Source organism: Herpailurus yagouaroundi, unplaced genomic scaffold (genome assembly GCF_014898765.1).
Source record: "Herpailurus yagouaroundi ecotype Mexico unplaced genomic scaffold, PumYag 188, whole genome shotgun sequence".
NCBI lineage: Eukaryota > Metazoa > Chordata > Mammalia > Carnivora > Felidae > Herpailurus > Herpailurus yagouaroundi.
Window position 1 is genome coordinate 22,994,582 of NW_024412419.1, and position 12,965 is coordinate 23,007,546.

At 42.3% G+C, this 12,965-nt stretch overlaps 1 protein-coding gene across 5 annotated transcripts in view; it reads left to right on the forward strand.

Annotated features, from left to right (window-relative positions):
- BABAM2 (BRISC and BRCA1 A complex member 2) overlaps window positions 1–12,965 on the forward strand; it is a 405,089-nt gene that overhangs the window by 320,259 nt on the left and 71,865 nt on the right. For all 5 annotated transcript variants that reach the window (XM_040496370.1, XM_040496371.1, XM_040496369.1 and 2 more), the window contains exon 10: window positions 1,036–1,118. In XM_040496370.1, coding sequence (XP_040352304.1) covers window positions 1,036–1,118 — 83 coding nt within the window. The remainder of the gene's footprint in view (window positions 1–1,035; window positions 1,119–12,965) is intronic.

Below are 12,965 nucleotides of genomic sequence, written 5' to 3' on the forward strand. Positions count from 1 at the left end.
ATTCTGTGCTTGTTTTTACGTACAGCATGGCGGATCTAAAAAGCTTAGATAGCGGTGTTTAACATGTTGAGTTGATTATAAATTCACGAAAAGAAATATAAACTGGTGACTAAAATTATTGACCTAAGTCATCTGAATGATGTGCCAACAGTCTTTGAGCAAATCACTCAGTCTTTAGTGTCCTAATTCCCTTTGCCCTTATGATGAGTTCACCCTTCCTACTGAAACTGGCAGGCCATTGGTATCGACAGTCTGATTGGCCTGACTCAGCCAGGGAGATAGCACACACCACAGAGAAGATTATGCCTGTCCTCTGTGTGGTTAGTATTGTCACCTTATGGTCGCGTCTCCCAAGCACTCAGCTCTTGAGGGGAACGCGGGAGGCTAGCCTATCAGGATTCTGGCCAGGCCCTTAGCAGTCGGGGGCTGTTCTCCTTGACACCCGTCCTGTGCATCTCCCACCTGAACCAGTGTCCACCCAGCTAACGTGGCTACTTTGTCTTGAGCCCGGTGGGGAGGACAGGGGACACAAGTGAAAGGGTTCCAAGTACTTTGGAAGAAACTAACATAGACTCCCAGACTTAGTAACGTTGTCACTGCTCATTGCTTTTTAGTGCCCGAGTGAAAGTGGGTCTTAATCACCATCCAGACAGCAGTGTCCCTGTTGACCTGATTGCTTAATTTGTCCTTTTACTCATAACCAGCATTTGCATAGCATTGTATGGTCTATCTTACTTGTTTTTCACGACCCTGTAACGAAGCTCGAAAATATTGTTCTATTTGTCTTACAGATGAGGAAATTGAGGCTCCAAAGGTTAAGTGATTTGCCTGGAGTCGTGATAGGTAGTAAATGGCAAAGCTGTAACATAAATGTAGATGCTGCCATTCCAAATCCCACGTCCTTTCTGTGGTAACACTCACCTTAAATGCCTCTTGGATTCAGTCACCGTGACTCTAGGAATCTATTCTTTACATCTCTTTTCTGCCTTGTTTTTATGAGGGTTTCTTCTTTGTGTGTGTGTTCTTATCACCCAGAGGTGTCGTGGAATATGACGCAGAAGGCTTTACAAAACTCACTCTGCTGCTGATGTGGAAAGATTTCTGTTTTCTTGTACACAGTGAGTATACTTTTGCTATGAGCACGTCAGCCTACATTCATTTGCATGTACATCCAGGTACTAAACCGTATGTAATAATGGCTGTGAAAACCTTTAGTGCCCTGCTGTGATCCCTTTTACTTTAGTATATTTACCGCGTGGTCTTAAAGAGAAAATATCTCTAGACCAGTGGTTCTCAGCCACGTATAATTTGCCCCTCGGCAGATGTTTGGCGGTGTCCGTAGACATTTTTGATTGTCACGATTGAGCAGGAGGGGAGTGGGGATGGTGGTTGTTGCTACTGGCATTTCGTGGGTAGAGAGCTGGGAGGTTGCCTAAACATCCTACAATGCACAGAACAGCACTCCAACAACAACAAAATCATTTGGGTATAAACTGTCAATAGTGCTGAGTTTGAGAAACCCGGGGTTTAAGAACTCAGGGTTCCAGATTCCTATTTCAAAGCATCTTTCCAGCATGAGGTTCCAAAACTTTCAGGATTATTCAAAACATACTTGTTTTGGTCATGTGGTTATCATCCTTGTTAAGGGAAAAGACTACATCTTTGATAACACATAATAGATATGTAAAAGGTGAGACAAGTTGGAATGTATCCCCGGTGTCACTTTTCATTTTTATTCCACAGATAGGCATATTTAAATGCTTATTGTGTTACATTAATCAGCGAGTCAGTAAACTTTGGTCCACCTTTCTCCTGATGGATAATTTGAAGTCTCTCTCATTTATTTTTGGTTATATAAAAATTATTAACCCATGGTGCCAGGTTTGCTCTGCAAAATGCCCAGTCTTTAAGCCGAAGACACGTAGTTCCAGCTCTCACAAATCAAATTACAGAAAAGCAGCGGGCTTGGCTTGACTTCATTCAGTGGATAAAACTACCCTAGACCTTAATAAACTATTCCAGGAAGAGGAGCCTTGGCCCTATTTAACCAGGCCATCAGACAGTATAAAGCCATTGACTTGGGGATTTTTGTTTCCCCAGCAGACGGACATTCTTGGTTGCGATTTGCTTAGACTAAAAAAATAGTTTTTAAATTCCTTTGTCTTACCCCATTTCACACCAACAGACAGTAAGAGACAGAGACAGAAAGCCTCGAATACCATGGTATAATCTGCATAGAGATAACTGAGCCTTGGCTCTGATTTTGAGGCGTTTCCCAATGATAAACACCTCGTCATGAAGTGCTTCACATTGGGCTTCTACTCTATAGCTAGTCCTGCATTGGGATCATCTCTTTAAATGCACCTGAGGAATGCAAGCATATCGCAGTGTATTCATTCTATGCACAGATAAAAAGAGATTTTAATCTTGGGTGTTCCTCCAACTAGTTACATGATGTTCAGATCACTGGGACGAGCCTCCCTCTGCTTTCGTTTCCTCACATGTACCCTGGGGATCTGGTTGTTAAGTCCTGTGGAGACATTCGCATATGGAGCTTAGCCCGTAATACAGGGCCAGGTGGAAGAGGAAGCCTCACAGTCAAGGCCTCCTGGCAATCTCCTCTCTGCTGGTCATCTTACGTGGCCCTCCTGGTTCTTCCAGCCACCACTTTTGAGTCTCACCTTATGTGTTGCCGTTTTGTTTTTTTCATTCTGAGTCCTAATTCCCTTGTGAGATCCCATTTCCTATTTGCCACATTCACTTTGCACACCATCTTGATCCCAGCGAGTCTGCTTCTAGCCTGGTAACCCGACCCCAGATCCTGATTACATTCTTGGTTCGTCTCTCATGACCCTGGACAGGTGCCTGGGTGATTTGGTTGGCGCAGTTCCCCTAGCCCAGACCAGCAAGAGGGGCCTGTACCCTGCCTCGAATGGTGGTGCTGACAGTCAAAAGCCACCCAGAGTGGCTGTGAGAGAAGGACACAGAAGGAGGGACACACAGGAGGATAATTGCAAACGTGAAATTAGACGAACGCTCAACCGCAGTGGCATGAAATCTCAGCTCTTTAAATGAAACTTATTTCGGTTTTCCAGCCATGATTCTACTTCCCAAAATCTTGATGTCAGATCCTATCAGATATGAAAGGACAAAAGATACTCTTGCCATTGTTCATTCTCACCTGTGTCTTCCTCATGCGACTCAACAATGACTCTTCTGGTGGCAGCGAGCAGGAGGGCTGCACGGGGCTGAGGGAGAACTCACCTGCCAGCTCCTACCCTCCCTCCTCTGTACACGTGGTGTTAGAGCGGTTCCTGTTCCTTTGGAAGGTCTGTTCCCCAAAGAGTATTTCCCCTGGTACAGCGGGTCCGGTGTTTCTTACAGCTCCTTCTCCACCTTCCTGTCTTCGCTTTTCCCGGTCAGATGTGCAACGTGAAGTCCCAGAGTCACATTTCCACTTAGTTGTGGTTCTCTTCTTCAGAAATGTAGAACCCACAGGCACTCTTTACAACAGCTACTAGGGCTTTGGGATTCGTTCAGTTTTCTTTTTCCGGAGTGTTTTCCTCAGGCCGTTACTCCCTTCCTCCCCAGGCTGCTTGCCCCTTGTCTCTTAGCATTACTGCCTGCACTCGTGGCTCCTTGGCGGATATGACCTCGTCTGTGAATCATGGGGCTAGATGCTGTTTCCTGCTCCATCATCAACATGCAGCCTGCCTTTACATATATTATTCTCACCCTTCTGCTTCTTTCTTGTGTCTAAAACAAACATAGGACTTGCTGCATCAAAGTGAAGCTTGGTTGGACAATGTGTTTTGTTCTGTCACGCAGTTAAGCATCTGACACTCACCTTTTTTCAGTGTCTGCCTGCTTGGTTACAGCACCCAAGGGGCCACTTGTTCCCTTGTTTCTTTCCGTGAAGACAGGGAAGCGAATACGGGGTGGCAGAGACTTACTGAAAGAACATTGCAGTGAATTATTCAGAGATCTCAAGAACATGAACAAGGAAGGAAGTGCCTAGGGATGGAGCCAGTCTTCCATGGCTGGCCCTGCTGCTCCATGGAGGGTGAGCACCTGGCAGGACACCGGATGACGTCCCTGCTCTCCTTCCTTTCTCCCCCTTTCCCAGGCCCGGGAAGAACTCGGTCACTAGGGCAGGTGCTGGTAATAATTCTGAGCATTTTGGATGCCAGAGGAAAGAGGCGCTTCTCTCTCGAGGCAGGCGGCTCTGACCTCACACTTTGCTAGAGTGTGCGGAAGCAAGAATGTCCTCGGGGAAAACATTGTACATATTCTGGGTTCTCTCAGGAGCCTCTGCAACCTCCCAGCATTCTGACGGTTTCAGGAGTGGGGACGGGGCCATGATCATGGCTGTGGAGAGTTTTTGTCCGCTTCTTCCTTCTTTCTTTCCTTCCTTCATCCATTATCAACATACTGCAAGACTTGGAACCATGCAAGAATCAGGGAGTGCTCCCATCCAAAAACTGTGTTCAGGAAGGTTTCCCGGCCAACATGTGAGAATTATCTGTAGTGGTTATGGAGGTAATTCCGTGTTTGCCGAGCTCTGGAGGGACATGTCACCTTTAAGCCAGCACCTTCTGAGAATGCTGGGTGACAAGAGAACCAGACAGCAAAGCACGGTAACACAGAATAAAAGCAACCACTGGGAAAAACATCAGCTCTTCTTCATGGTCCCAGGCAGTGGCACTCTAAGTAGATATGAGAGGAGGCACCGGCCCACGGTACTAGGATCGCTGCTCGGAAGTGGAGGGTATTGAGGTCTGTGACTCCCAAGGCAAGCGAGGGAGCGTGTGATCGTATGAGAAGCTGTCTTTTCTCATTAGCCGTAAATCCTTGGTAAGCGACCCTTTGAGTCATCCGGCCTGGACCGCAAGCCAGGTCTCCGTGGCAAAATATCTGTTGCTCTAAATCTGACCATTTGGGCTGTTCCATTTAATTTTTTATCTTCTCTGCCCCTGACCTAATCACTTTAACCCAATGCAACTGAGTTCTGGGTTTATTGAGAACCTGTATGTGCTTAGGATTATGATAGGTCCCAGGGGACAGAAATGGGTCCATAACTCAGGCTTGCTCTGAAGACACTTAGAGCCTGGCATAAGAGTTGGCAAATGCTACCCTGCAGGCCAAATCCCACCCTCAGCCTGTTTTCATACGGCCCTAAGCTAAAAGTGGTTTTTGTGTTTTTAAAGAGTTATTGGAAGTGGGAGGAGAAAGAATAGGCAACAGAGGTGGTAAAGCCTAAAATATTGACTCGTTGACCCTGTACCAAAAATGTGTGCAACCCCTGGTCTGGTCGATGAGAAAGGAGGTCAGATAATGGTGAATCACGGTGGTGTATCTTTTTAAGACAACTAGCTTGTGAGCGTGCCTACCATATGCCAGGCACAGAGAGTGGGCAGGGAGAGAGCTTCATACGTTTTATACGTAAGAGAGACATGTAGAAAAAGAGAGACCCTCCCTAATCAAGTCTGGTGAGAGAGACAGACAATAAAGAACTAAAACTATCAACTGTATAAATTTCAAATGCTGACAAGTGATATAACGGAACAAAGCAGGGGGCTGCAAAAGAGACCGAGGGAAGGTGGTGTTAGGCCGGTCGGGAAAGACTAGTCCCTCGGCAAAGCGGGGTGGGCTCATGTCCTCGCCACAGAATCAACATCGTGTCTTTATAGCGACAAGCGAGATGGCTACTAATGCGGTAAAAACCAACATCGTGCGGTTTTTCAAAACTTGCTTACTTTTTGGATACAAGTCACATTGTTATATGAATAAATAGATTTGAAGAACAAATCAGAATCACTAAAGTGATTAAAATTGGAACCACAATGTTAGAATTCATTTTAGTGTTAGAATTCATTTCAAAGTGAATCTAGAGAAAGTGTAATATTATTGTAGAATTAATATGATTGCCTCATATTATGATTATGAGGCATCTATGAAGATTTGTGGCTTAATTTTCTCATTTCTAGTAGGAATGATAGCTATCAAAGTAGCAGGAGCTAAAATTGATTATGAATAAAAAGTAAAATTAACCAGTTCTCTATTGTTCAAAGAGATAAAAGAATATGGAAAAAGATAAAAGAAAATCTACTTTCTAAATGCCTTTTTGCTTTGATTAAGAGAACTATTGGTCCTTCAGATACTTTAAACATTTTGGTTAATTTTTTTCCCGGACTTCCTTGAAAGTGGTTAGCTGTGGTGGGTAAAGCGGTTTTCATCTTTTGATTATATACAGAAGCACACCCTGTTCACAGTTTACAACCTGAAAACTCTAGAACTTTAGCGACCACTGTCACCATTTTGATTCAAATTGAAAGTCCGGTTTCATCTTCAGAGTCTGCTTCTTTCTAGAAAAGTCTTTTTCTGTAATTTCTGGCTCTGGTTTGAGCATTTATTTCATTAATCTTTAAAATACTCTTGGGAATATCCTTTTCATTCCAATACCTCGGATTTATGTGACTCCTTTTTAATGACCTTGAAGGACATCTCGTAAGGAAGGAGGTTGAAATCGGATGCACGATCACCATGCGGTGATTTCTTTCCCTATTCTCTCTCATATATATTGTGTGAGTCCTCTCAGTTGTAATTGTTGGATTAAAGTAATTGCTAAGGTGAGTTTATCCAGTCGGAGAAAGGGCATTAAAATTCAGTGATTTTGACTTAAAATTGTATGCAGCTGCTTTGAAATGAACACATGGTAACCCAAGAAGGCATGTAACTCAGTGAAAGGAAGTGGTTTACAAAGAATAACTTTTAGAGTATTGATCCAGCTCAGTATCATCTTTTCTTAGAATTAATTTTAAAGTATTACTGACATTGGTGAAACAGGGGCATTATTTTGGGGGTAAAACTTTTGCTGTTGTTAAAGATAATATTTACAGTAGTAACAGTTAGCAAGTGTTGAGCATATACCATGCTCCAGACACTTCTCTCAGTGTTTTGCATATATGGTATCATGTGGCTTAATCCACATAACACTGTTCTGAGGATAATTACAAGTATTACTGCATTTTACAAATGACAAAACTGTGGCACAGAAGGAGTAAATACACTCACTGTGACAGAGCTAGGGTTTGAAATCCAGGCATTGATTCCAGAGCCCACGTGCTAGACTGCATTACTGTACCATTTCAGATGATTGGTTGGCAGTATCCCCAAGTATGTGTTGAATTTTGAAAGCTTTTGGAGCTTCCCAGAGAACCTGTAAGCTCCAGGAACAGAAGTGTTCACCCAGGCATGGGGAGATACGTGTAGACAGTGGACATCGCACCAAAGACAGTGCCGATCTGAAGGCAGCAAGGCAGCAAGCTGGTGTCGCTCCTCAGTGGTGATGACGGTTTGTCCAGCTGTAAACCCCTGGCCAGTGGCGCAAACATGCCGGCTTGAGTAGGGTTTCGCTCTGTGGCTATAGAAAGACATAACTAATGAGTTAATTAGAGAATTAACCGGCTATTGGCTATCAAAGACTAGATTTGACCTGCTTTTAGATATAGTTAATGCGGTCAGTTATAATGGCTGATTATACAAAGTCCTGCAAATGCAAACCTACAGGGTTGGAGCCAAATGGGCACTGGAAGTATGAGAGCAGCTCAGGTTCTAAGACGAGAAGGAGTGATAGGAACTCCATGCTCCTTTGCAGGATTTTTGTTTCTTTTTTTAAACAGAGTACAATCCAAACATTTCTGTGGCCAGGATTTATCCTGATGGCTTATGAATCTTCTTTTAAAAAACACTTTTGGGGCACCTGGGTGGCTCAGTCAGTTAAGCTTCTGACTCTTGGTTTCAGCTCAGGTCATGATCCCACGGGTTTTTAAGTTCGAGCCCCACGTCGGGCTCTGCGCTGGCAGCGCTGAGCCTGCTTAGGGTTCTCTGTCTCCCTCTCTCTCTGCCCTCCCCCACTCATGCTGTCTCTGTCTCTCTCAAAATAAATAAATAAACTTAAAAAAAAACTTTTTATTATAAAAATTTCAAACACAGGGGCACCTGGGTGGCTCAGTCCGTTAAGCATCCGACTTTGGCTCAGGTCATGATCTTGCAGTTTCTGAGTTCAGGCCTCACATCTGTGTGCTGATAGCTCAGAGCCTGGATCCTGCTTCAGATTCTGTGTCTCCCTCTCTCTCTGCTCCTCCCCTGCTCACACACACACCCACACACACACTCTCTCTCTCTCAAAAATAAACATTAAAAAAATTTCAAACACAAAAATAGAAAAATATCATAAACCCCTATGTGCCCATCACCCATGTTGCATCTTTGTCTATCTTGTTTCATTGATCCCTTCCTCCTTTTTAATTTAATTTAAAATTTTTTCTGGGATATTTTGAAGCAAATGTGAAATATCATTTCACCTATAAATACTTCAGTGTGTATCTCGAACAGTTAAGGATTTTTTAAAAATTGTTTTTTAAGTTTATTTATGTATTTTTAGAGAAACAGAGAGAGCACAAGCAGGGGAGGGGCAGAGAGAGGGAGAGAGAATACCACGCAGGCTCCTCACTGTCCGCACACAGCCCGATGCGGGGCTTGAACTCACGAACCGTGAGGTCATGACCTGAGCCTAAATCGAGTCAGATGCCCAACTGAGCCACCCAGGTGCCCCAGGAGTTTTGAGAAGATGTATCCAAAACAACAATATTAGAATGTTACAATACAGTAACAAATTATAATGTTGTTTAATATCATCTAATAACAGTCTGTGTTCAAATTTCCCCATTTGTCTCATATATGTTTTTTTTTTTTCTTTTCCAATTGGTTTGTTCAAATTAGAATCCAACTAAGTCAGGACCCATGAATCTTGAAAATCCCTGGAAAAGAAGAGATGTGGACCCAAATAATGGATATCACCACCCATTTTCTTTCCCCATAATTTAGCTAAGAAAATACGGAGTGAAATTATTAAAACATCACTTCACCCATGGGCCTGTAGAAGATAAGGTCTGACATTTGCTTATCACCTTCGTTTCAAAGTGCTTTTAATTATCGCATTTAGAATATGAGTCATTGAGTCTCTCTGTCAGTTTTGAATAGAATTCTTAGCACTAGAACGAATGGTTAGAGATCATCTAGCCCAGGGAGGGACTTTTAACATTTTTGTGCCAAAGACCCCTTTGAAAAACCCTGTGGATCCATTCTTCAAACAGTGTTTTAAAATGTATAAAATAAGATATATAGTACTGCAAAGGAAGCTGACTCTATTAAAAAATATTATCAAGTCATTAAAAGTGATTTAATCATACACTGAAAAACGTATGACACAGAATATGAGCTTCTTTGATAACAACCTTAAATAACAATATCCAGTGGCAAATCTAATAACCCTTGTAATTTGGAAATAGTGATGAGCATTGAAGAACACTTTAAGATCTGGGCAACACCTGCCATGTGATATAAAAGTATCTGCAATGTCTTATGACAACAAAGGCAAGGTACTGCTAATACTGCTGTAGATTGTTACCTGCATTCATAACTGGAGGAAACGCTAAATTTCAGTTCAAGGCAGTGAGTGTAGAGATCCACATTCTTCCTGTGCAAGTTCCCAGATACCCAAATTCGATCCAAGACCTTGCGGAGTGGGAGGTGAAGGGAGGTGTACAGATCTTTGACTGAGAATCTCGGAAAACTCCGTGGTACAGAGCTCAGATGTGTCTGAGTACCTCACCCTCAGCCATGCGTAACGTCAGGGGAGAATAGGACTAGAAGCCAGGTTTCTGCAATCCAATTAAGTATTTTTCCTATGTTTGAATGGCTGAATTCTAAGACTCCTAGGCAAGGGAAATACTTTTGCAGCAATATGTGTGAACGCTGGCCTGAAGAACTGTTCAACATAAGGAAAATACCGGAAAACAGTGCTCAGATTTAAGGATTAATGACCTGTCTTTTGCATATTATATGCTCCCTGATAAACACAAGTTCAACTCTCATAAGTCCATGAGTCATTTTTTCCCTGTCTTTTCTGAGGTATCACTTACTATAACTTTACTATAACTTACAGTAGAACTCACCCTTATTAAGTGAATAATAAATTTTGGCAACCACATAGAGACGCAGAACTAGCGCCCCAGTCAGGACGTGACACATTTTTCATCACCCTAAAAAGTGTTTCATCTTTAAAACATTTTTGCAGCGGATCCCCCCTGTTGACCTTCAGCCCCAGGTAGTCACTGACCATTTTCTGTTACTGTAGCTTATTCTTTCATAGAATGTATAGAGTTCATAAAAATGGAATCAAGTTGTATTTGACCGCTTTCACTTAGTGTAATGTTTTTGAGAGCCATCCATGTTGTGCATGTGCCGGTACTTCATTCTTGTTTATTGCTGAGTAGTATTCCATTTTCCCATTCTACTATTTATCCATTTACCATGCAGTGGACATTTTATGTGTTTCCGGTTTCTGGCCAGTAAGAATAATGCTTCCGGCTCAGTCAGTTGAGGGTCCAACTCTTGATTTTTGGCTCAGGTCACAATCTTGTACTTCATGAGATCGAGCCCCGCATCAGGCTCTGTGCTGTGTGGAGCCTGCTCGGGTTTCTCTTCTCCCTCTCTCTCTGCCCCTCCCCCTGCTCATGTTCTTGCTCTGTCTCTCTCTCTCTCTCTCTCTCTCTCTCAAAAATCAACATTAAAAAAAAAAAAGAATACTCCTATGAACATAATTTAAGTGCAAGTCTTTGTGTGGACATAATATTTTGTTTCTCTTGGGTAAAAAGAATACCGGATCATATAGTAAATATGTGTTTAACTCAGTTTTGTAGTACTATATTGCTTTTCAGAGGGCGGTAACTTGTTACATTCTCACTAACAACATATGAGAGTTCTGGTTCTTCCACATCCTCTCCAGCCCTTGCCATTATCAATCCTTTTAATTTCAGCCATTGTAAGGTACGTAGTATTATCTCATTGTGGTTTTAATGTACAAGGAAACTATGGCTCAACATCACTCATGACTAGTGATGCTGGGCACCACCTTTTCATGTGCTTATTTGCCAAGTAAGTTATTTTGTGAAATGTCTGTTCAAATCTTTTTCCTGATTTTAAATGGGTTGTTATCTTCTGTTTGAGTCATGAATTCTTTTTTTTTGTCTTTTTTTTTTATTTATATATGAAATTTATTGTCAAATTGGTTTCCATACAACACCCAGTGCTCATCCCAAAAGGTGCCCTCCTCAATACCCATCACCCACCCTCTCCTCCCTCCCACCCCCCATCAACCCTCAGTTTGCTCTCAGTTCTCAACAGTCTCTTATGCTTTGGCTCTCTCCCACTCTAACCTCTTTTTTTTTTTTTCCTTCCCCTCCCCCATGGGTTCCTGTTAAGTTTCTCAGGATCCACGTAAGAGTGAAACCATATGGTATCTGTCTTTCTCTGTATGGCTTATTTCACTTAGCATCACACTCTCCAGTTCCATCCACGTTGCTACAAAAGGCCATATTTCATTTTTTCTCATTGCCACGTAGTATTCCATAGTGTATATAAACCACAATTTCTTTATCCATTCATCAGTTGATGGACATTTAGGCTCTTTCCATAATTTGGCTATTGTTGAGAGTGCTGCTATGAACATTGGGGTACAAGTGCCCCTATGCATCAGTACTCCTGTGTCCCTTGGATATATTCCTAGCAGTGCTATTGCTGGGTCATAGAGTAGGTCTATTTTTAATTTTCTGAGGAACCTCCACACTGCTTTCCAGAGCGGCTGCACCAATTTGCATTCCCACCAACAGTGCAAGAGGGTTCCCGTTTCTCCACATCCTCTCCAGCATCTATAGTCTCCTGATTTGTTCATTTTGGCCACTCTGACTGGCGTGAGGTGATACCTGAGTGTGGTTTTGATTTGTATTTCCCTGATAAGGAGCGACGCTGAACATCTTTTCATGTGCCTGTTGGCCATCCGGATGTCTTCTTTAGAGAAGTGTCTATTCATGTTTTCTGCCCATTTCTTCACTGGGTTATTTGCTTTTCGGGTGTGGAGTTTGGTGAGCTCTTTATAGATTTTGGATACTAGCCCTTTGTCCGATATGTCATTTGCAAATATCTTTTCCCATTCCGTTGGTTGCCTTTTAGTTTTGTTGGTTGTTTCCTTTGCTGTGCAGAAGCTTTTTATCTTCAAAAGGTCCCAGTAATTCACTTTTGCTTTTAATTCCCTTGCCTTTGGGGATGTGTCGAGTAAGAGATTGCTACGGCTGAGGTCAGAGAGGTCTTTTCCTGCTTTCTCCTCTAAGGTTTTGATGGTTTCCTGTCTCACATTCAGGTCCTTTATCCATTTTGAGTTTATTTTTGTGAATGGTGTGAGAAAGTGGTCTAGTTTCAACCTTCTGCATGTTGCTGTCCAGTTCTCCCAGCACCATTTGTTAAAGAGACTGTCTGAATTCTTTATACATATTAGATGCCAGCCCTTTGTCAGTTATATGCTCTACACATTTTTTTTTCCAGCCTGTGGCTTGCCTTTTCATTTTCTCAACTGTTTTTTTCCAAAGAGCAAAAAGTTTTAATTTTGATGAAGTTCATTTTGTCACTTTTTAATTTATGGATGTACTTTTAAAAAAATTTTTAATTCCAGTATAGTTAACATATCATGTTATATTAGTTTCAGGTGTGTAATGTAGTGATTGAACAATTCTGTACATTACTCAGTGCTCCTCGTGATAAGTGTACTCTTAATACCCTGCACCTGTTTCACTCATCCCACCCCCCCCCAACCCATCTCCCATCTGGTAACTTATACTTTAAGAGTCTGTTTATTGGTTTGTTTCTTTTTTGTTTTCTTAATTCCACATATGAATGAAATCATATGGTATTTATCTTTCTCTGACTGACTTATTTCACTTAGCATTATATACTCTAGATCCATCCATGTTGTTACACATGGCAAGATTTCATTCTTTTTTACGGCTGAGTAGTATTCCAGTGTGTGTGTGTGTGTGTGTGTGTGTGTGTGTGTGTGTGTGTGTGTG